Genomic DNA, 25,004 nt, shown 5'->3' with positions numbered 1-25,004 from the left:
GGAATGAGATAAAAGCAGCACATAACGGGACTGAAGTGTTATTTATAGCGCATGCTTTTTTTTTTTTTGCAAACAATTCAACAGCTTACATTTAAAGCCACATGGCTCCTGCAATGGCTACATCCTCTATACATGAAAATTATTCACACCTTCTGTTTTCAGAGCTGTGAAGAAAAAAACGCTGCTTGAACTGGCACTGGTGCCAACTAAGCTAGATGAAGTGTCAGGCACTGGAAACACAATTTCAAATCCAGGTCTCTGTCTGATTGCTGCGTCTTTTACATCTTTGACCCTCATATAGATAATTTGGGTCAGTGTCCCACTTCTGAAATGGGCATAACCTCTGCCAAGAAGGAGAAAGTGCTGTTTCATTTGCACGTCTTATTTGGGACTTCCAGCAGTAAATCTTTTATAAAATTGTCTTTCAGTGCACAAAACGCGTCGTGGTCCACTTAAAAATTGATGGTGTATTTGCTTTGCAGGCTTAGGTTTTTATGTTATTGGCTAGTCCTGTGTAAAAATGTAAATAATCATAGAATGCAAAGATATACTAACTGAAAATGTTGCAAAGACAATGTGTCAGATGTTGAAACTAACAAATGACATGATTTTTGTGCTCACGTTGAATTTGATACCTGAAAAACATTTCAAAGTTGCAGCAGAGCAAGTTTACCACCGCGTTGCATCACCTCGTCTTTTAACGATCCCCTGTGTAAGAGTTTGTGAACTTGGAACATTATTGGACTTTTGAAAGACACTGTTTCCTATTATTACTTGATATAAGTTTTCATCACAGTTAAAGGCCTCCTGTGTCATATTTTGAAACAAAATATTTCATAATGTGTGGCATGATTTCAGTGAGTGGCAGGATTGGACTGCAGGCAGGCTAAATAAGCACTTTTTCACCCTGTAATGTTTAAGGAATGTAGTTTGGCTTTATCTCCATGAAATAGTCCTTGAGCAAAATAATACATTGTTTTCATAGTTGAATATATTACTCCAAAATCTGTATCCAGCCCTCCCTCACTCCTTTTTATCCAGTTCATGTTTGGAGTGGGGCTGGAGCCTATCCCAGCTGTCATAGGGTGGGAGGCTAGGTACACATAAAGACTCAATCATTCACACCCACGTTCATGTTCAGTGGACATTTGTGTCTTTGGAATGTGGGAGGAAGCCACAGAGAAGTGCAGGACCTGCCAACCACTGCACCACCATGCCGCCCAGAATTTTGTGGTGTGGTGGTTACCTATGCTGTGTGCACTAATGCCACTTCATTACTATCACAGACAATGCGCCCAGTCTTTGCACTCACAACATGTTCTGTGAGGTCTTTCCTCTTCAGCCTGAAGGGTAGGACGTCCCCGATTTCCAAACAGCACATCAGACTCAGATCTCTCAGACAAAAAGCAGTTCATGGATTTTTTTTACTTGGATGCTAACTGTGTTCAGTGACAGTAGTTTCCACAAGTGTTCCTGAGCCCATACAGTGATTCCCACTACAGAACCACATCTGTACTCAATGAAGATCATTGCTATTCAGTATTGGTTTTCATCCTTTCAGAGGTTTCTGTGGATTCTCTGAATCTTTTAATATTATGTAGACACAGATGATGAAATTCCCAAGTTCACCTTATCTAGCTTTTGCTTGTGAACTCTTTGTCCATGCAGAACGATGAACACTTTGCAATCTTTACTTCTGAAGGTTCAGCCTCACAGGTGAAATTTCATAGTTTCAGTAATTGATTTGTGGGTTTTGAGACCATCTAGTATGCTTTGAGTGATTTGCAAATCATTGCTGTGTATGCATTTACATTTTACAGTAATCTGACTGTTATGGTGCTAGCACACCTACCGTGTTTTGTGATGGAGGCGTGTCCTTTCCACTGACTCTGATGTCACCCCTTTTCCCTGCAAAGCCAGTGCACAGCTGACTCCACTCAGCAATCAGCACTGGGTATGAAAGCTTGGGAAAGGAGCTGACCAGCCCCAGTGGGCAAGCTTCAGTAGTGTTGAGTGTCTATGGTCTTCTTCTTCTAGCAAGTGTAGGTTTTTGTTTTTTTTTTACAGGGAGAAAAAAGCTTTAATTAAATCTCCTTCCTTTCAGCCTTCATTTAGAGTTTGCTGTCATCTCTCTTTTGTCTTCGGTTTTTCATAAACGTAGGGTCTTATCTGTCTAAGCTAAACCTTTTAAACAGAATCTTCACATTATTTCTGAATCTACCTCCTGCAACTCTTTTTTCCCTCTCTCTCACCCTTGTTATAGTGACTCCTCTCATGAAACACTAACATATTTGGAAATGGGGTGATAAGAAAACAATAAAATATCTATCACATTTTCTCAAGTCTGTGGTTATGTCACAATGTTTTACATTCACACAAAATAAAGAAAAGACCATCTTGAAGCCTACCTTGAAGATGCAGTTAGAAAGATGTCTGCTCTTTAATGACTCAAATTGACAGATTAGCTAATCTGCATGTCAATACACAGCCTACTCATGCCTGCACGCTGTTGCTTAGCATTTCATGCAGGATGGCTAAAAAAGCTCCAGCTGAAATTCTGAATCTCATGCTGCTCTCTCTTCAGGTCAGCACTGTTTCGTAAAACCTTTTCTGACATTCTCCCAGGATGCTGTATTGCCTAAGTTTCTTGCAGGAATAGATGTGAGTGATGGATTCTTGATGGATCCCCACAGGCTTGGGCTTCTGGGATCAAAAAACTGTCTTTCATGTGTTTTTTTAATGTTGTGTGAGAGGGTTCTTATCACACCATTTCACAACTCACTCCTTATACTGATAGGGCGCTATTCTTGTGCATTAAGCCCAAGATAGCTGCATCTTCGGAGAATTTGATGACACAATTATCCCGGTTCATGCTTCTGCAGTAACTTGAGCAGGCACACAAGAGCAAACACTGAGAGGAGACAATTGTAGCTCTAATGTAGCATGTGGATGTGTTTTGATTGACAATCACACTGAGAGCTTTTTCATCTGGGTAAGGTTTTTCCAAGAAGCTCTGGAAAACTCTGGAAAACCTGATCTCAATTATAGATATTTATATGTATTGACTATATACAGGTTCTTCAATTGTGCGCTAATGTATCCAACTCTGGTTTTTAAAAGCAGGAATTAATTGAGGCAGAGATCTGACTCCTTGTTACCTTTGTGGGGAAGTGCCTTTTAATAATTGTTTGCATGATTTCTGTTTCTTCCTACACATTTTACGTCAGTGAAGATGGGCACAAGAAGAAAGCTTCCAGGTCACATTTCATCAGAGAAGCTGCATTTGCTTGGTTGAATCTGGCAGTATGCAGCCGATTACAGTAGTATTAGTGACTCAAAGGTAGAGAGTGCAAAGATTATTCTCTCCCTGTGTGTGCATATTTCATAAAATAAATAGTATGCTTCTTGATACTGTTCATGTAATATATAGCTCTTACACTGACCAGCCACTTCAATAAATCCACTTGCCTAATACTGTATAGGTCGAAACATCTCTGACCTGTAAGGATGTTTGTAATACATCCATTGTCCCAGTAGGTCTGCTTGACATTAAGGCCAAGACAGCACCGCAGGCCTTTTGTCACATTCCTTGAATTCAGTTTTTGGTTCTAAGTTGAGAACCAGATGCTCTGGTGCACACAGGGCAGGAGATTGATATTCATTGGTCACACTTCTGTAACACCCTCACAGCCACAGTGCACCAGTGCACGCATTAATGACATAGTCCCCTCATCCTCTTGCTTTGGGAACGGTTATGATTGATACTCACAGGTACAGTGTAAAAGGTACAGACAGGGGGGGTTAAAAGAGAAAAATAGAGCTGTGGTCATATTCAGTCCAGATTAATTGGAGATAAAGTATTGGAATTTCAGGAGCAGGACCACGCCTTCAAACACGCTCCTTCCAGTTCTTATCTATATATGTTCTCCCCTTTACAAGCTGTTCATTCTCGTTTCCTACCCTTCCTCCCCTTTTCAATTCTTTAACTTCTTCACTTCTATTTAGTACATGGAGATCTGCCAGGCCTGGGAGCTGCCACCAGTCTCCTTCGAGGCCTTCCCCAAACCGCAGCTGAATTCATTTCCAAGCCATTCACCTTAACCTACTAAAACGCTGTCGAACCTAAAATGAGGACGTGGGCCCAGCTAGTGAACTGATAACTCCAACAAGACTGGGTCTAGGAAATCAAAACATAAACATGCACACAGAAATCCTTCAGTTTCTGATTGGATTTTGCAGCATTCTGTAGAAAAAAGAAAAACATGATGCAAACTGGGCATACAGGTTTGGAGAATGCATCTTTTGGGAGACCGCAAAGATGAAAACCACGACACGGACCTTTTCTTGGAGGAAGAACGATTAGATAAGACTGCCAGCTTTAAAACGTTATTGGTAATGGTGAGGATGATTGTGTTACCTTCAGAAGAAGATAACCTGGGAATAATATCCAGGGAGATGGCTGGCCAATTTAAATGATGGAGAGGAAGAAGGATGGAATAACCTGGAAGAGCACTGGTGGGAGTGCTTGCTCTGGGCTCAAATTAGGGCAGGAGGCACCAAAGGCCACTCATTTCTTACTTTAGAGCAGACTTAGGTGGCAGCAGTTTCTGAAATCTAAAATCAATTAAAAAAAAAAAATTCTCAAAACGTGAGTGTTTATTGAACCTTCTGGCAAATTATGTCTATATGAGTTTTCATTTGTCGAATTTTCTCTGCACTGTGAAATTATTGCTCATGGTAGCGCTTCATGTGTCACATTGTATACATCAAGTTTTTCGGGGGGAAAAATCACAGTGATGATGTAAAGGCCACAAAAACTAATAGGATTCACTTGGTGTTACAGGGTTAAAGCCAACAAATTGGTGTAATTAGCTCTCGTGGTTTTGCTCTGCATTTACATTTCTGTTTAAATTTGAAGTAAAAAGACATTTTAAAACATAGTTATGGTCCCAGTTTTGAGTAAGAGTCTAATATTTAGACCAGATTGCTCAAAAGAAGATCCTGAAGCTCAGAATTTAGTTTAAATAATGGTGAGACTTTGATCTCAAAGCTATAACCTTTGAAAGATTGTCCACTGCAGGCCTCTGGTTATGTCTTTCATTTGCACTTCCCTCTCTACTTACTTCATCGTTCACTGACGGCACTTCCTTTAAAATGATTATAATGGCCATGCAGAAGCTCCTTTCATAGACTTGATTAGTAGAATATCTTTAATCTGTATTCACGTAGCACTCCCATTATCCTTTGTGTTCTGAATAGGGACTAAATACAGTGTGAATGTTGTAATGATTACACTAGTCAGACAGACTGTAAAAATGCAATGGGCTTGATTAATTATTAAAAACCTGGTCTTTTACAGGTTGTGATCATGAATGTGTTACAATGGAGATAACTTAAACTTTATTCAGGGTCAGTTTTTTAGCAGGAAAGTGTAATTATTTGCATTTAAATCCACGTCTGCCTAATGAGCCCTCGACAGCTCACCCCTGCCCTACAGTGAGAGGGGAAATTTCCACTGGAGTTGTTGTTGTCATCCAGTTGCTCACCCTTCCACCAATATGGCACTGACAGAATGCACAGACATTTATGGCTGATATGCCCAGCTGTTTGTTGACAGTGGGGAATAGGAGCTGACTACTGGCAGGAATGTAGGCTGACGGAGAGCGGAAAAGTACTGGGGGTAGTCAACAACTACTCCCATAAGCCCCCTGACCAGTTAAGCACGTTCCAATAGTTGTGTCTCGAGGGCCAATTTTAAACAAGCCTGTAGTTACAAGCGACAGCAAAATAAAATGACATTTATTCTCTGGAACGAGGTTTTTCCGATCTCTCACAGGTTCATAAAATGCTTCTCTTGCCATTTGTATTGGCAGTGATAAGCCACAGTCAAACAACCATTGATGTTCTCACTCTACGTTTTCCCTCCCAGGACCAGTTCAGATGCCAGGATATGCTCATCCCCAGTATTGATCCAATAACACATTGCTCTCTTTTCCCCCACATTTTCCCACTGAAAAATTGGATCGTTTTTTGTAAAGTGTGATGCAAAATCCTGTGTCAGTGAGCCAAATTATATAACTTTATAATGATGCTGTTGTAGAAAAATTCCTTCTAACATGTTCTGTCTAGAAGTAATCCTGACAGTCAAAATTTCAGGCTGCAGACAGAGCTAAACAAGCTTTTTGCACAGTTTCAGTTTTGTTTAAGTCTTGGTTGATGTCAAAAAACAGCCGGAACCCCGAAAACGAACATCTCGGGCAGACGCATCTGCCTCATCCACCTGTTGTCAAAACCTTCTGTTTGTGAGAGTTAGCCAGTCAGAAGAAAGTTGGCTTAAAGAGTAAAATGGTGTGTCACAGAGTAAAGATTAACCAAGGGTCTGCACTAAAGAGCAGATGGATATGTCAGCACTAATACATTTTATTTTTTCTTCCCGCCCCAGGAAATTAAAACCTTCAGACACTTAATTGCATTCTGATTAATTTTGATGAATCGATTTGAATCTTTTATGTCTTAAAATATGCTGGATGTTTCTTAAACATACAAAATTGGACTAGAACCAGTTTAAAATGGCAAAATAATTCAGTTTCTTATTCTTTGCACCTTCATTTTTTTTTCAATGCTCATTTTTATTCTGCTGAGTCAACACAAGACATGATTATTTTTCTGTGTTCTTGTGTTTGCTTGCCTCTCATGTGAGAGTCAGGTGTCCCAAGTCACATTTCTTTTTGAAATCAGGTGACGTTCGTGTCTTTTGTTTGGAGAAGTAACGCACTTAAATGTGCACGACCTATATCTGCGCAATTTGTGTCGCATATCTTTATGCATGTTAAAAACATATTTCACAAATATGGGATGATTTTTACTGAACATGTATATATCTCAACTATGTTAATGAAGCTGACTGACAGATCAAAAACAACAAAGACATCTAAACTAAGTCGAAATTGAACCTTACTGGAGTAATACTTGAACAAATATGTTATTCTTTAAATGACTGAAGCAGAGGAAAGAGGGCTACCCAAATCTAACCATCACATCAAAAACAGTAAATATGTCGCCGTTCTCACACGACTGTCTGATTCTCATGGATGAGACAACAGGAAATTGCATTGCATGCAAAACAATAACGCATGCGCGTTACTTTGGGGAAAAAATGGAAGAAATTTCACAGGTTACTGCTGCAAAGCTTAAACGTGTCCCTTGAAATAAAATGCACAAAATCATCAGGGAATAGAAGTGCAAATCAAGCGTCCCTCGGGTGTGCTTCGAATGAGGATGATTAGACACATCACTGACTGCAGCCTTTAGAAATCCTGGTTTTGACATTAGCCTGAAGTGAAATACAAAACACGAGCATACATGAAATTGACCAAATAATGCATGAAAATACAGAAAAGGTTTTTTACTCTTTGCTTGTTCATAGCAGAAATATGTGGTTGGCTTCTTGTACTCTCCCTTTCAAATGAAACATTTTCAAGGACAGCAAATCTTCCTCTGACTGGCAAGTTATAAAGTCTTACAGGAAAAGTGCTAATCATTTCCAAAGTATTCCAATGCAAGGCATAAACTCACAGATTCATCTATCACAGCTGCTCGAAATACCTTAAAATGAAGCAAGATCAAATCTTGTTAGAGCACAAATGAAGCTGATATGGTGCAATAAACAACCTGCCACTTGACAACAATATGACTAATGCTTGTTTTGATGACGTCTACCAGGGATCAGCTTATTATCATGTAGTGGGACCTGATAAAAAAAAGGTGATATGTGTCGTGACATTTTGTGGTGGTGATGTCTGTTATTTCCCTGGAATACTGCTTTAGGCTGTTGTTTTTTCTTTTTTCCCTCTTTGCACATACTGTGTAAACTCTAATGTTTTGATTGAGGGGCAGGACACGCTGGCATTATGAGGACAATCCCAACTGTACCGACACAGCCGTCGCTTATGTAATGGGAGATTTGACTGGGACACTGTGTTCCCTGACGAAGGCACTTCTTTTCAAAACCATGTGTGGCAAGCTTCCAGAGAATCATTCACAGAGAGTGTACTCCTGTTCACTCGGACTGGAGGAACTAAACAAGGAGCAGAGTGTGTCTGATTATGTTATCATTGAAATGAAGAATGAGGTGGAGGTTACTATGTAAGGACTTTGAAACAGCAACACCTGTTTACTGACTGCAAATCATTGTTAGTACAGTAGGTGCTTTACAGTATGAAGTTAATAATTCTTGATTGTGTATACCTAATCAAATACAGCTAATTGTAGCAAAATGTATATATCAGCTTTAAAGCAAAAGCTTCTTTATTTGTCATAATCCACAAAGCCAGATTTGTTAAGAAAGCATAGTATTGAATCAAACTATGTCAAACTCAGTTGTAGTCTGCAACATCTGGTGGCTTACTTGACACTCTTCTACATGACCTACACCAGTGGCAGGTTTTTAAACCAATTTAGCCTTCCCACAGTTGCTACTCATCTGCAAGTGGCTTTGCAACCCACTGCCAGCCCAAATCATGCTTTCAGGCTGTTTCTGACCTAACGTCATATCTGCTGTCATTGCTGGAAGCAGCCCATCAATAGATGTGTACACTGTCGTTTAAAAGGGATGGAGATGGTCAGCAACAATACTCAGGCAACATTGATGCAAAGCAGGATGCAACCATGCTTTCATGTCGTTCATGCAAAATTCTGGTCCTACCATCTGAATGTCACGGCAGAAGTCAACACTTATCACATCATGCAATGCTTTTCCAATCTTCTGTGGTCCACTTTTGGTGAACCTGTACAATTTGTATCCTCAGTTTTCTGTTCTTATCTCACAGGAATGGAAACCAGTGCCGTCTTCTCCTCCTATACCCCATTTGCTTCAATGTTTTATGTGTTGTGCTCTCTCTGCATATCTTTTTTGTAACAAAGAGTCATTAAACTCGCATATCTGGCACCACCAACCACACTGCATTCAAAGTCACTTAAATCACCGTTCTCCCCCATTCTGATGCTTGTCTTTTACTTTAGCAGGTCATCTTGACCATTTCTGGATCCCTAAATGCAGACTTGCTGCAATGTGATTGTCCCATTAGATATTTGCATTAATGAGCAGCTGGTGGCTCTATGCACATAGATGGTGAAGGTCCCAGAACAGAGCCATAGAGCTAAAAACAAATTACTGAAGATGGAAATGGGAAGGCAAGTTATTTGGGCTTTAGCAGTCCTGACAGAAATGCTTTTCAGCTTGATGGGTGAAAACCAGTGTTGAAATAGATTTCATGTGGGGCTCTGACCTATGTCCAATCCAATATCTTTGAGAGCTGGAAAACAGGCCTTACCCTAAAAATCACTAAAGGAATTTTAGTTTGCTGAAAGAAGAGAGTGCATGACACCAGCTCAGTCTGTGCTATTTGCAGGCATGATCACACAAACTTTGTACCAGCGGGTTAAATGTTTAATGTCTGATCAGAACATGTTGGACAGCTGCCTTGTCACATTCACTGGGAAAGTTCAGGGCTGCCCAAACCAGACTGAATATGTTTGCCGTTGAGTCCAGTTTAATCCTGAATGAAGGTTGAAAGTGTGAAAACCAGATGAGTTGAACTGCACGTCTGTCATACTTTTAGCAAACTGGCAGCTAAGTTTCAGACACACAACTTCCTCTGACCTCACTTACATTAAACCTATACTAGTGAACGCTAACCATGAATTATTACAGTAATCACAATGTCAAAAAAACTTACCCAGTGCACCAACACAGTTATGGGTAATGTTTTAATTCTTAGTAATGTATTACATAACACCAGATCAAAGTAAGCTCTTGTAATGGGTCATTTTCTGCTTGGGTACTGCATACTCTTGATAAAGGTTTGAGCATTTTGGTTGGCTACATGGGGCTTTTTTGCGTCTTTGCATGTTCTACATATACTGTCAGCTCTTGTTCTGAAGGTTATTATATCTAAGTAAAACTAAACTAAAAGGCTTTTAGTTAATACGAATTAGACTAAACAAGGAATATTGTGCACATGTAAACCCCAAGTAAGATAAATGACAAAATATGCTATTTTAGTCTCAGCTTTAGCTTTAGTCAGAACAACACATCCAGCACATATCTATTCAGACTCACATGTTTACTGAGAGTGCTTGAGTTGTAGCATAATACCTGTTCTGAACTTCTTAATTGTAAGCTGCAAATAAATATAGTAATTAATGAAATTGGTGAATCGGTGTTGAAACCAAATGAAAAAACAAAACTACATTAACTATGCTCACGTTTTAACTTTTGTAAGTTAGGTAGCTGGACCGGCCAGCTACCTAGCCTGACCTGTTTCCCCATTGTGATGTTTGTGTATTGTATGTATGGTCGGCAAGGTCAGTCTCTCAATTGCCCCTCGGGGATTCAGAAGTTAAGTCTTCTGAATCTGAATGAACTTTTGTATGTTGCATGGCAGCAGGAGGCAAAGCCTGAGACATGTTGAGACATGTACTTCTGCTTTCATACAAAATAAAGTCTTGGTTTTTTTTTAAATGTTTTAAATTGACATTAAACACACCTTTTATGTATTGGCCTTAAAGTGAACAGGCTGGTTATTTTGTTTCAATTTTACGCAATTTATGGTTTCGGTGTAGCTCCAGTTTCTCTGGGTTCCCCAAACAAAGATGGTGGTTCTTCCTACTGGTGATTCTTGTGATTCCACCCAAAATACTATTCAGGGGCTTGTAAGCATTGCAAAGATGGCCAACAAGCAGTAAGCATGGCTTCCAGAAGAGGATTAATATTAGTTTAGGGTTTATTGTTGTTTATTGTGTTTGTGTTAGCGTTTTTATGACTAAAACCACTTGATAAACGTGTTAATTTATTTATATATTAGTTCAGCTTGGGGAACTGAGGAAGAATTTAGGAAGAATTTCGAAAGTTGGGCCTCTGAGTTTGCTAGAGTGGAAGAACCCAAACTCACTAAGCCCGCCTCCTCCTCTTCTGATTGGCCAGCCTGGAGAGTAAATTAGAATTCCCACACTCCCATTGGCTGGAGAATCCTACATCTCCGCTGCTGCCTCCCTTGTTTTCATACTACAGCATGAAAACACCTTCAGTGGTTTGGAGTAGCTTAGCTTTGGAACCTGTTTCTGAGTAGACTCGGGACCTCACAGAGCAACAATGAAGTTCGTTCGGTTTATCATGAAAAACGCCGCCGTGGCCAGCGCGCCGCAACACATCGAGCATTTCTCGAAATTCTCTCCTTCACCCCTCTCCATGAAGCAGTTTCTCGATTTCGGTGAGTATTGATCCTCGCTAATGTTGTTGCTGGTTTGTTTTTGTGACAATGGGGGGATACGTGACCTATGTGGCGTCAGCTGCGAAGACGTGACCACAGATGTACCACCGTTTCGTGACCAAATGTCCCGTGGCCATGCATGCTTGCACGGCTCTGCATCTGCTCTGCAGTGTTTGCAGAAACATGGTGCTCATTTTTGCTAGTGTTGCGTCAGACGTGGGCCTATCACTGTGTGCATTATAGTATATGTTTTTAATTTTCTCACCACTATGAACTGCTAATAAAGACTTTATGATGTGCAGACTATCACGCGTTTTGTGCAAAGGGATTGCAAGTCTCGACACAGATGTTAACATGCGAATATTAATTTTCTATTATTGTTGTTATTATTATTATTGTTGTTATTATTATCGCTGTTATTGTTTTTGTTTTTTTTATCCATCTGACTTTAATTTTGTTGGATTAAAGTTAGTTTAAAAATTACCCACCGTTATGCATACAGTTGTTTATTCCAGTCAGCAGTTCAAAAAAAAAATTTCTCTAAATGTCTCAAATTCGCACAAAGTCCTTCTTACTAACATTTAAGACATTAAAAAAACTTCTGAATGAGTATTTTTCTCCGGATCATCTAGTCAGTACATCTGTTTGTCCCCAATTCAGGTTCCATTAATGCCTGTGAAAAGACGTCCTTTGCTTTTCTGAGGCAGGAGCTTCCAGTAAGGCTCTCAAATATCATGAAGGAGATTAACTTGCTCCCTGACAAACTGCTCACAACTCCATCTGTGAAAATGGTGCAGGGCTGGTAAGTTGAATGGGGTTTATTGATTAATATGATCCAAGTAATCAAATGTATTTAGTTGCTTTTTATATTGTAAATGTATTTATTCAGCAGAAACATTTTCTAAAACAAAAGAGCAGCTTATTACAGTTAGTGTCTGTCAGCCTCCAGTGTTTTAAGAAGCATATTTGATGCCAGCTTTTATCTTCTGTCTAGTCACAGTCACAGCTGTTGACTTGTTTATTGCCAGTTTATCCCCCCCCCCCCCCCCATCGTGCTCAGAATTACAAAGCCCCCTATCTGACCAAGCTGTACTCCTTCCAACTAGGGCTGCGCTGGTGAGTGTGAGGCGGAGACGTTAGAGTTGAACTTTACCCTAGTTTCTCCTCACATGTCACGTGACTGTTGTTTTCAAGGCTGCCGTTTCTGCTGTTTCCCTTTATGAGGAGTGGGCTGTGATCTGTATATGTGCCATAAACAAAGTTTTTCTTAAAGAATTGAGGACTTAGCAGTTTCTCTTGTATTTTGCAGCACATGTTAACATGTTTTAACTTATATTTTCAGGTATGTCCAGAGTTTAATGGAGCTCCTTGAGTTCCTGGACAAGAATCCTGATGATCACAAAGTCCTTGGAGAGTAAGTTTCTCATTCTTATGGGTGTTTTCATGTTTTGTAATGAAACATGACCTTTGTGTTCTCCCAAGTGCCTTCATCCCTTTCAATGTGATACTGCCCAAACCCCTGATGCAGGATGTCTTTGTCATTCCTCCCCAGGTTTGTTGATACCTTAGTTACCATCAGAAACAGACACAATGATGTGGTGCCCACCATGGCCCAGGGTGTCATAGAATACAAAGAGGCCTTCCCCCAGGATGTGGCCACCAACCAGAACATCCAGTACTTTCTGGATCGCTTCTACATGAGCCGCATCTCAATCCGGATGCTCATCAACCAGCACAGTGAGTAACATTTGAATTTTTTATTTATTTATTTTAATTCACCGTACCTTTATTGTCAGTGTGTTGTTGTTGGATATCATTGAATGCCGTCAGGGAATCATCACATGAAGAGCATGGCCAGCTAGAAATTAGCTTAAATTGTTTACATGCTAGAATTTCTTTTCTTCTGATCAGGTTATGAAAAAGCTTATGAAAATCTAATTTGATTCTGCCGTGTTTAATCTTTTGACCATTTCATTCTGTGTGGGCTTTTAAACAAATTACAGTCTTAATGGGCTCCACACAAACTTAGGCACCGAAAAGAAGAAATGCTGCACCGACTGCTGTGCTTGTATATGATGCAGCGTTCATTGCACAATTACAAGCTGATGTAAATGTACTGATGAGTCATCACATGGATGGATTTGGTGCCGCAAGCCTCCCATTTGGAGCAGAATTCTGAAAGCAAAATTGCTCACATTTTTCTGTTTTAGGCAAAAGAGTGAATGGCTTTACATTTTTCCGACTGATACGCCCCATTTTCCTTCTTTTTGCCTGTTGTCCCTGTGACAAGTGCTGATAACACTCCCATGTCAACAGCAGATGGTTGCTCTGGCATGATGTTATGCTCTTCAGACTTCTGTTTTGTTATTGAGAGCTTGTGGAGGTATCATCAGCCATGTGGAACAAAGACAGGTGATGCATATCACTGATCTGATAGTTTAGATTTTCAAAATCACTGTTGCGTAAAGGAAAGCATTTATGCTTTATTAACTGCACAACTCTTCTTGAGAAACACTTTTAACACGTATGCAGGTTTCTGCATCTCATAGCAGCATATTGTGCTCCTCAGTGGTATTTTTAGCATGTGTTCCCAAGTGTCTGACTTGATGCGTGTTTTTCATTTTCTGTCATTTATATGCTGTTGTGGTGGTAAATGATCATAGTAAACACAGCCAATGTTTCAAATAATAAGGGCACCATATGTTCTAAGTAATCACTGTGTTCAACACAGTTCAGCTCTTCTTCAGTCTTTATGATATCAAAGAAAGGGGATATATGGGTGTCCCAGATACGCATAATATACAAGCTGTATATAATTTATGTTTCATAAAAAATGGGCTGAGGGGTTGCATCAAGGCTGATAATAAGATAAATAAGGATTATTTTGAGCTGTGAATCATGCAAAGCTGATCTACTAGAGTATAACAGTTATATTATAGAGCTGGCATGAACATAATATGACCCCCTTTGAGTTTTTTTTCTAATATATGTATTAATAAGTAGCACTATTAAAACAACAGAAAATAGTTGTACTTCTTCATTATCTTTGCATCAAAACCAAGCTGTGTATAGTATTTGTAGTTTTTAGTTAAACGTGTATCTCAGTGGTCCGTTTGCAGAAGATTCACTGTTTTCTTATTTCTACAGCCCTGATTTTTGACGGTACCACCAATCCGGTTCACCCAAACACCATTGGAAGCATTGATCCTCACTGTAAAGTTGGAGATGTAGTCCAGGGTAAATATACAATATGGTTGAATCTGAATTTTGTTTGTCCCTTTGTTTTTTGTTTTCGGTGACATGCTCTCCCTTTATATTCACAGATGCCTTTGGAAGTGCCAAGATGCTTTGTGATCAGTACTACCTCTGTGCCCCTGATGTGATACTTCAGGAGATGAATCGTAAGTTACAGAATTTAGGAATTCTGGAAGTCTGTCCTGCGGCCCATATTGACCCTTTAGCGTTAAATTTACCCAGGTGTGAAAAATCTTTTAAGGTAATCATGCAAACAGCCTCAAGGGTAAAAGTCATTGCAGTGCAATGAAGTGGTTTCAGTAAAGCACAAATAGACCCCGGGCCTCCAGTATGTATGCACAGTATGAGTGGTTTTATGTAAGAGAGCATGATGGATCCGAGAGGGCTCTAAATATAGCAGAGAGTCTGATTTGATGGCTAAGCGGGCCTAGCTGACCACATCAGGCAGTATTGACACACAGACCTTTTCCTCTCCATCCTCACAAAGCGTAAAACCAGAGTGCAGCAGAGTAATTGCCACTAATGGAAATCATCCATGAGTGGTTAGAATAATGAATTGTAAATGAAGTGGATAGAATAAATACTTCTTTTTTTTCCTTCTGTGCAGTGAAGAAGACAAATCATCCAGTAACGATTGTTTATGTGCCATCTCACCTTTATCACATGCTGTTTGAGCTCTTCAAGGTAGGAGACCCAGTTTTGAATATGTGCATGTTCAACTCAATATTCCTGAACATCTTGAAAATTTATTTTGTCTTAAATATTTATAGAATGCTATGAGGGCCACGATAGAGACTCATGAGAGCAGCAGGAACCTTCCACCTATTAAAGTCATGGTCTCTCTTGGGGATGAAGATTTGACGATTAAGGTGAGTTGCAATCTTAAAAAAATAAAGGGACAATTCATCCTGACCTCCAATTTTCCTCCATGTAGACTGGTTGTTGTCAGTTGCTCGATTCTGGAGATGGTGATTGTACAGATTGCTCAGAGTTTAAAAAGAAATAATAAGAAAAATAAATAAAAAATCCTATTTAACCCTTTAAAACCGGTCTGAGCGGGCACGCTCCGTTTTGCCTAACTATTTTTAAATCCCGGTAGCTCTGCAACCACGTGAGCTAGCACAATAATTTTTTTTGCATATGATTCCAGAGGAGTTGTACTTACATCTTATGCCATCAGCTTGTCCTAGGTCACAGTTTCCTTCCACACATATCTTTGCAAAAACTGCATAAAAATCACTTGCAGCAATAAAAACATAATATTCCAGAAAAACGCTTTGCCGATCCGATCAGCTGTTTGTAACACTTCCTACGTCCATTAGCGTGAACTATCACATGTCCGCCATGTCCTGCCCGAAACCGGAAGTGACGTCACTTTCGCAGAAATGTAGTTTTTTTTTTACCATCAAGGCCTCATGAGCCTATACTGGTGTTGTTAAAAGTTATGTTTGACTTTCTGTGTCGTTTCTGGGATGCTTAGGACACATATTGCACTGCTGGAAATAGTTTATTTTGATGCAGATGCTGCTTTTTTGCAAATTTGCACTATAATATTTATTTTCGTTTTTCCTGCAGTGTATAGAAATTGGTGTATTTCAAAAATAAAACTATGAAGACACTCAAAATAAATTTCCTGTGGTGGGAAACTAGTTTGTGCAACTTTTTTGTATTTACAGTTTTGAGGGATAAGCCTCTTAAATTTCTCTAACTAGAAATATATGTTAAAAAAACAAAAATGATTTTCAATTTTATTTATTTATTTTTTTCCTTGCACTTCTTTGCAATTTATGTAATTACTATGCACTTAATGCATGCATATCATTAAAACTTAGGCTATAATGGTTGTATTGATGTATAGCAACTTGAAATACTCCCAAAAATGGCACTACAGCATGTAAAAATATAAGATAAGCTCTGGTGGAATTGGTTCTATGGTAGGTCTTAAAGGGTTAAAACACCAGGCCTCCAGGTAAAATGTGCATTCCCCAACCAGCTGACCAGCGTTTGGCCTCCTTATGATTGCCCCAAAAGTTAATTCTGTTCATCTGGACGTAGCGTTTTCAGTGGGAGAAACGTTTCCCCAACCTTATAAACAACACATTTGCGTGATGACTGAAACAAGTACCATGACTAACAATGGGCTGTGGGGTCAGTTCCTGATCATTAATATGCAAATTTTCATGACCATTGATCAATTGTCATTGGGTAATGGTCATGAGTACCACTCGCAGAGAAGTTTGGTTAAAATGGTACTCACTGTCATTGATCTAAAGGCATGAAAATTTGCATATTAATGATGAAGAAACTCACCTCACAGCCCATTGTTAGTCAGTAGTGCTAGTTTCAGTCTAGTTTTCAGGGTTGGATGATTGAGCGTGCATCAGATTGATGTCAACTTTTTTGCAAACACTCGCCATTTACGTTCTGAGCTGCAGTGAAGCTTGAAAACGTGCAACACAAAACTTCTGAGTAAAAGTTGCACCTTTTGAAATGTTTTGGTTGCAGGGGTTTGCCTTCAAAGTAAAAGTAATCTCCATTTCTGGTTTGTCCCACATTTCAGTTTCACTGCATCATGGCGAGTTGTTTTTAAGTTTGTGTAGACAAATGGACGTCTTCCAGGTGAACTACTGGTGACTGGGCCAGTCTGGTAGGAACCTCTGAGTAAGTGTCATTTAGGTGCAAGCAAAGGCAGGCGTCTCGGCACCTATGATCCCCAAAATTGGGCACCTCAGATCAAAATGATCTAAATGGATCACTGGCACTGGGGGGGAAATGGTGTGATTTCAGGGGTGCATAAATTGGACCAATTTTATGGGTATATTTGGTAAATCCAGAAATTTTTAATAGTAACTCAGTACCTCAAAATTAAATGATTAAAAAGTGCTCAAATCTGCACAGCATACCTGTGTTCAGCCCCACTCTGGATTCAGATAACATCCTTAATGTGGTGGGAAAGCGAAAGATCAAACGACATCCTTGATGTGAACTTGGTCTTGTTCTACATGCATTCATGCAGGTTACTTCAAGGAGTTTCCTCCCATAGTGTTCTAACATATTAACAGCAGCTGGATTAAAGGGTTTAAATTGCCTGTAGGAGTCAACAGGAGCGTAGGTGGTTTTTATTTTTGTGAACAAGCACATATAAAGCAAGGTTAATGAAGCTTGTAAAGGCAAAATTATTTCACCACACTGATCCTGTTTATTGCTGTCGTTGCACCCATTTAGTATTTATTGCATTAATAATACAGGGGATATCCCACACGGTACAAAGCGTGCATCTGATTTCAAAGCTAAACTTACCTCTCCTTTTGTCATGTCCACCCAGCGCTTTCTCTAAACATGTTATGTAATGACTTCACCCTCAATTAAGCACAGTGCCTACTGGCACGCAGAGCTACTAAGCTCTGATAAGATTAGCACCATGGGCTGTGTGCATTCATACTCACAGAGCCTATAAATCTTGACTTTATGCCCATGTGTCAACAAAACACTGTCGAGGCTTCTTGTGCCCGACTAGCTTGACTATAAGTGACATACTATAATAAACAAAAACTTATTGGTCTTTAACAGTTTGTGAATTAAATGGCAGAATCTGCACTTGAAATTAGACACAAACATAAGACACTCGGCTTCCACCCTTATATTGAAGCCGAGTGTTCATGACAGGCAGGCCCGTCTCTCTTCAGCTCTGTCCAAGCACCTCACATCATTCTCTATTTTTACCCCCTGCCCGTGCTGTGCTGTAGGTGAGCGACAAGGGTGGCGGTGTCCCATTTCGTAGGATTGAGAACCTTTTCAGCTACATGTACTCTACTGCTCCGGCTCCACAAATAGGAGACCAGAAACGGCCTCCACTGGTAAGTAAAAGTAAAGCCTAAGAAGTCGATCATTAACAGCTTTGCACAAACAACAAACTGTTTATTCAGCAGGTCTAAAGGGTGCCGTTATGAGCACCACATTCTCTTTGGTTGCCTTTCTTTATAGCCTCCAAGCGTTTTGTTGCTTACTTAGTCATTTAAAGTTTGAAGCACTGGACTAATATTGTTGTTTTTCTGAAAAAGCCATTGACCTTCAGTCACAATACAAACTTGACAAAAGATCTGTTTGTTCCATGGATGAGCAGTGCTGCTTTCAGTGTGACAGAACAAAGCCTTCTTAAACCCTTGATCTCCCTCGTCTCTCTGTACAGGCTGGCTTCGGCTACGGTCTGCCCATTTCTCGTCTCTACGCCAAGTACTTCCAGGGGGACTTGCAGCTCTACTCCATGGAGGGCTATGGCACAGACGCTGTCATCTACTTGAAGGTGAGCCAGGCAGGGTGATCATGCATGAAACTGTGACAAGAAGCCGGCAGTTTGAAAGTCTGGAGCGCATAACAAATAGAAGCTGCCCTGTGCCATGCCTTTTGTTAAACACAAAACCGACTCTGCAGACCTGTGGAACTGGTGTAGGTAAGACAGGACATTTGTAATTACATCCTGTCGTCTTGTCCCTCCAGGCGCTGTCCACAGACTCCATCGAAAGGCTGCCAGTGTACAACAAAACTGCTCTGAAGAACTACAAAATGAGCCAAGAGGCTGACGACTGGTGTGTACCCAGCAAAGAGCCGCTAGATCTGAGCAGCTATAAGGTGACCAAGTGAAAACCTCTTCTGGGCAGTACAATGAAGCCTCCAGAATACGTCTTCATATCCCGTATCATCTTCTGCCAACAAGATGGGAACCAGACTTTGTTTTTTTTCACTCTGAGAATCCTCTTCAGACTAGAGCAGACATAAGTAGCCTTTTTAATTTCAGCCTGTTTTTTTTTTTTTAGCAGTAGCTCGTTAATGCTTTCTGCATCCGTTATCCTTTTCATGAGAAAATGCACACATCAGAAATGGCTACTAACAGGAAATGCATTACAATCACCTCTCAGACTTTGGTGAAGTCGCTCCAGTGTTGCTGAACTACACTCGGTATCGGTCGAGAGTGTGAGGTGACGTCCTCGAGGAAGAGACGGGCGGCCGGGGATAATGCAGCATGTTGCGGGTGATTTTAAAAACGTAGATTATGACTGATTTCATACAGTAATGCTGTTGAAGACTTTTCTATTAAAAGTCTTTACAGCTGTTTAATAAGGGACATGTGGAGGTGTTCAGTTAACAGGAAGCGCCTGTTGTTCAGCCTTATCACAGCAATTTCACCCAAAGGATCACTTTATTCGAATACTTGAAGTATTTAAACTAATACTGGTGTTGCACATTGTTACATTTCTGCTGTACTGTAATGCTGTTTCGTGTGTAAATTTGAACAAATGTTTGACTCTGAGCAAGTTTTGTGCATGCATTTCTTTTTTCTTTAAAAAAAAATGTAATCGCAGTATTCCCACTAACATCAGTTTTTTGTGGACCAGGCTGAATGTAATCCACTCTCTTTCTGGGTGTTGTTTTGCATTAATTGCAGTGAAAAGAACAGTACATGATATAATCTACAGGACACGCGGTTCTCTCTGACGTACAACAGTAAGCTACAGTATCGTTTGCCTGCCTTGGTGGGTGGTTTAATGCTTTGTGACAGTTCAATGGAGGCAATTGTTATTAAACTTCATCGGATGTCGTGTTTAAACTCTCTACCATCTTGTGATCCAGCAAGGCAGGGGCAGATCTTTTGTTGTAATGTGCCATATGAGAACAAAATGCCCTGTTGCATATGAACAGTTATGTTTTGTTGTTGTTGTTGTGTGTGTGTGTGTGTGTGTGTGTGTGTGTGTGTGTGTGTGTTGTTGTTTTTTTTTGTTTTTTTTTTTTTAAATGATTTAAATCCATCTTAATCATACAGTATGTACAGAATTGTTTTTATAGCTACACTTTTTTGCAGCTGAAAATATTGTAAATACTGTAAATGTGATCCAAATGACAATAAAACAGCAAACAGTTTAAAGTGTTACTCTTCTGTTCTATTTTTTTATTTTAATGTCATCTGCAGTCGGTTAATTAAGCGTACAGAAGTGATTATATCAATCAGTGGATGGTCCCTAGGGTGCAGCTGATTACAGCTGTGGGGGATGAAAGGAGAAGTGATTAGGGAAAGAAACAAAAGTAGAGTTTTGCCGCCCGGTGTCACCGGGTCTCCTCTAAAGATGGAGATGAGGTCAAGTTCAGTAACTCTACCCTGTAGACATTCCACCACGTGACCCTCATGCGCCAAAGAAATCTCACCACGTACGTGACCGATCAGGACTTTACGTCTAGTTATTTCCACTCAGCTGCTTTCACTGCCTCGGGGTACAAAGAGTTACACCACTATTTTGCCGGGAAGTGACAAGAAGGAACACACTGGTTTAGTAGCTCTCGGCTCGGAGCCCAATAAGACAGAGGTCATGTTCGAGTAAACGGACTAAGATGTGGGCTTGTGGTTGCTGGATATGTGGGGAGTGTGAGACTCATGCAGCCAAAGGATAAAAGCCTAAAGGGAGTTCTAATAATAGCTGGCTTCTGCTCGCTTTCTTTTTCAAGAGGGTGAGAGGCAGTATACATTTAACATGTTCAGTAATGGCTGTGCTTTAAAGGTCACTTAGAGATGCTTGTTCTAAATTCTAGAGTCAAAAACTGACTTTTTTACCCCTTAAGCTGTAAAAGGCTGATGGGGCAGCATGGACATCCAAGCTTTTGAATTCGATAACTCAAGGACGAGGCAATGTTGGATTTTAAAATTCATACAAATCTTGCATGTGTTTTAATTTGAGTGACCACGACCTCAAGGTCAGTGGTCATATTTGTAGAAACCAAAAATTAAACTTTTCATTAATACAACTTAATCAACATTACCACTTACAAGCATATTTATTATCCTGTGATTGTGCTATCACTTAATTATCAGTAATTTCAAGTAAACATTACTTGTGTTGTATTTATATGATGAAACCAATCAGGGTAATTTTCACCCCCTGTATAAAATGATCTAAATAAATAAATAACTATCCATCCCAGAGATGTAATCTCTTCCAGCATGTGCTCGATTGGCACTCATTACATGCCTGAAACACCTCAGCTGGCTCCTTTTGATGTGGAGGAGTAGCAGCTCAGTTCCTCACCCTATCTCTAAGGCTGAGTACAGACACCCTTTGGAGGAAACTCATTTCCGCTGCTTGCATCTGCAGTCTCATTCTTTCAATCACTACTCAGAGCTCATGAGTAGAAATGCAGACCTCACAGCTTCACTTTTACACTCTGCTCTCACTTCATCACGACAGACCGGTCTGGCTGTTAGTCTCCCATTCCTCTCTCTGCTAACTTAGGAAGCAACCCCAAGATGCTTAAACTCTCCATGGAAAGTTGTACCTGACCCAGAGTGGACGATCCAGCCTTTTCAGGCTGAGAACCAGATTTGGAGGTGCAAATTCTAATCCAGACTGATCCACACCTGGATGAAAAGTGTTCTAGTGCAAGCTGCCCCAGGTCATTGATCACTGAAGCCAACAGGACCACATCATCTGCAAAAAGCAGAGACGAGATTCTGAAACCCCCAAACCCACTGACTGCGCTTACAAATTGGTAGCAAAGGATAGCCCTGGCCAACTAGGCCCAGAGAACCAGTCTGACTTATTGCTGGTAACGCAAACCAAGCTCTTACAAAAACAACTAAAGCTAAAAACACACTTCAGCGAGTCATAGCACAGAATTGGCCTCGTGGTATGCTGAGGACATGCTGGCTGTGAGTGAACAGAAGGAGGAGTGAACAGTTGCTATGTTCCTGTCTGTGTTTCAAGAGCAAAGGTACCACCTCTTTCAAGCTGATTTTCCAGTCCAGAATTGGACAGTCCTAGCAGCAGGTGGAGTTTTCCTCAATCCCAGGAGGACCACTGTTGTTCGGACCTGCGGTGTAGAAGTATCAGTGGCAGCACAGGACACACTCTAGTTGTCTCAGTAGATCAGCTAACATTGGTTTTTGATAACATCCAGTCTGGGAAGTTCTCAGATGATGAATGCAGCGGTGGAGTCTGTCTTTCTTATAATCACTCGCAAAGTGACCCTAACCCATGATACTGTGTGATACCAGCTATACAACAACATTAATGTTTGACTTTATTATTGCCAAACAACACAAAAAGAGAATTTTGTAAAATTAATACTTGTAATAAAATTAATTACCTTTTGTTGATCATATGTGATGCCTTAAGTGACTTTAAATTCAAGACGTTTGCTTGTATGTTTCTCTAATATGCTGATATGTTTAAAGGGGAGGACAATATAATAATACAATTAATTTAAAGAATTATTAAACTGCTGTATCTGACTTAATCACTCATTTAGTTTTACAGTATCTCTTAAAACCCTCCAGGGATGCCCATTTGTTTTTGTTGATGAATGAAAGGTCCTGTGGGTGGCTTGTTCTATATCCCGTATTGAGTGTATATGGGCCAGCAGCTGATCTAAATGCAGCCATAGCTCTGAGTGTTTACCCGCAGGCTTACACAGATACACAGAGGAAAGAATCCAATAGCGCTCAGCTTCTATCTCATACAAACAAAAGGCTGATAAACTCTCCATAGCAACAGCAACCCCTGCCAAAGTACACAATGTCCATCATCAGCATGTTGACGTGTACAAGAATTCTCAAAGTGCCCTTATGCATAATCTTTTTGTACCAAAGGTGTGCAATGTTTGATAGATAAGAAGTTATAGACTTCATATATATCATGACAGCTCCCATTGGTTTCGTGTTCTACTGTTTTAAAGCCTCAATTTGGACTCATAGACATTAAAAAAGAAGATCGTAGACTCTGGATCTGAAAAGTTGAAGCAAATGTGGAAGCGATTTGCTAAATAGACTTCAAGTCCCATACAAGTCTAGTTAGAACACGGCGCTCTGACTTGATCCCAGTAAACTCTTGTCTGCCTCTAGGCTCTGGGCTAATAATGAGTCAGTATGACTCGTTTTGGGTTATATTGAATAAAAATCCTTAGTCAGTTTCACGAATCTTGTTCATACTCAGTTTTTGAAAGGATAGTTGTTGGATATGCTCAATGGCTGATGAACTGTGATTGACAAGTTGTTAGAAATGAGTGGGTTTGCAAGCCACACCTGTAATAACACAGATTTTTACTCCAGAACCCTTAGTAGCAAGCTAAAGTTAAGAGTTTTATCCTAAGAATTTCAGCCTCAGGTGGCCATTAGAGGAAATGAATAAGATATAGTTTCATGAAACTTGCACATCTTCTTCTGCTTTTATTTACATTTTACACTGTGTTTTTTTCTTTCTTATTTCTCTTTACATTGGGTTTGTGATTATTAGTGTTATTTAATATTAGTTCTCTAAAGTAAAGCATCTGGAACGTGACAGATTCAGTTTTAATGAACGAACAAGTAGTGGTAATTGGTGATTTAAAAAAAAAAGGAAGATAAACAACCTGCCTCAGCTCAGTTACATCTCTCGGTGACCTGTGGCCCAGTGACCTGCAGACAAATATCCAGAGCAGAACATTACAACCGCCACAACTGCCAGGGTGAAACACTGTAAACACCCTGACTGCCAACAGATACTAACATGCCAAATGTTTTCATCATGACAAACTAATTGTGATTTCAACAGCAGTAAAGCACGCGGCTTGCTCTGCCAATGGGGTGCTTTTCATAAAGCTATTCATTTACTGCATATTTGGACTGGAGCTACAATTATCTCCTCCACTTTAAGTCAGCCCACAATAAAACACAAGAACTATCTCATTTTCTTTTCAAGTAAAGATAACTCTCGGCTCATTATATTATTAATAATAATGGGGTAATGGTGCTGAGCTTCTATTGCTGCTGTTACCCTCTAGTGGCCTGTTTGATTATAGAAACATCCACCTGTAGTTAGTTTGCATGGAAACTAGTGAATTCACTGTTTGCAATACAGTCACCAGACACTTAATTAGGTACACCTTGCTCAAGCTGTCTGAGCTTGTTATGGCTTAGATTTAACAGTGCTAGAGACATCACCTTATGACATCGTGTGTTGTAAGCAGCCATCCAAAGATGGGTACACTGTGGTCATAAAGAGATGGATATGGTCAGCAACAATACTTAAGTAGGCTGTGACATTTTAAGCGAAGGTCAGTTGGTACTAAGAGGCTCAAAGTGTACCAAGAAAATATCTCCCACTCCAGCAGCAGCCTGAACCACCGCTGATACAAGGCAGGATGGATCCGTGCTTTCATGTTGTTTATGGCAAATTCTGAACCACTATCCCAAAGTTTCAGCAGAAATCGAGACTCATCAGACCAGGCAGCGTATTTCAATCATCTGTTGTCTAAGTTAGTGAGCTCATGAGAGCTGCAGACCCAGTTTCCTGTTCTTAGCTGACAGAAGTGTTTGTACAATCTTTAATTGTACAAACATTTAATTCTGAGCATCACTGAAAGAAAATACAGCCTATTTCATTTAGAAGAATAACACATTCACCACAACACAACAGCTTCAAGTCACATTACCTCCACCCCACGCTTCCAGTTGAACTC

General features: G+C 40.1%; 1 protein-coding gene across 1 annotated transcript; it reads left to right on the top strand.

Annotated features, from left to right (window-relative positions):
- The first annotated feature begins 11,042 nt into the window (after positions 1 to 11,042).
- Positions 11,043 to 20,451, top strand: pdk2a (pyruvate dehydrogenase kinase 2a). The gene is made up of 11 exons (XM_004556797.6): positions 11,043 to 11,270; positions 11,931 to 12,072; positions 12,613 to 12,684; positions 12,823 to 13,007; positions 14,418 to 14,507; positions 14,594 to 14,671; positions 15,133 to 15,209; positions 15,296 to 15,394; positions 18,272 to 18,382; positions 18,715 to 18,828; positions 19,023 to 20,451. Exons 1-11 carry the CDS (start codon positions 11,153 to 11,155, stop codon positions 19,164 to 19,166), a joined length of 1,230 nt encoding a protein of 409 aa, XP_004556854.1. The 5' UTR covers positions 11,043 to 11,152; the 3' UTR covers positions 19,167 to 20,451.
- Positions 20,452 to 25,004: the final 4,553 nt, after the last annotated feature.

Source organism: Maylandia zebra, linkage group LG8, assembly GCF_041146795.1.
Source record: "Maylandia zebra isolate NMK-2024a linkage group LG8, Mzebra_GT3a, whole genome shotgun sequence".
In the NCBI taxonomy this organism is placed as follows: domain Eukaryota; kingdom Metazoa; phylum Chordata; class Actinopteri; order Cichliformes; family Cichlidae; genus Maylandia; species Maylandia zebra.
The sequence above is the reverse complement of the archived record's forward strand: the minus strand, read 5'-3'. Positions and strand labels throughout refer to the sequence as shown.

What these genes read in the sequence shown, in the direction of transcription:
- pdk2a (XM_004556797.6), top strand. Translation starts at nt 11,153, where the DNA reads ATGAAGTTCGTTCGGTTTATCATGAAAAACGCCGCCGTGGCCAGCGCG. An exon ending in GATCACAAAGTCCTTGGAGA is followed by an intron (nt 12,685 to 12,822) that starts GTAAGTTTCTCA and finishes ATTCCTCCCCAG; the next exon opens with GTTTGTTGATACCTTAGTTA. An exon ending in GATACTTCAGGAGATGAATC is followed by an intron (nt 14,672 to 15,132) that starts GTAAGTTACAGA and finishes CCTTCTGTGCAG; the next exon opens with TGAAGAAGACAAATCATCCA.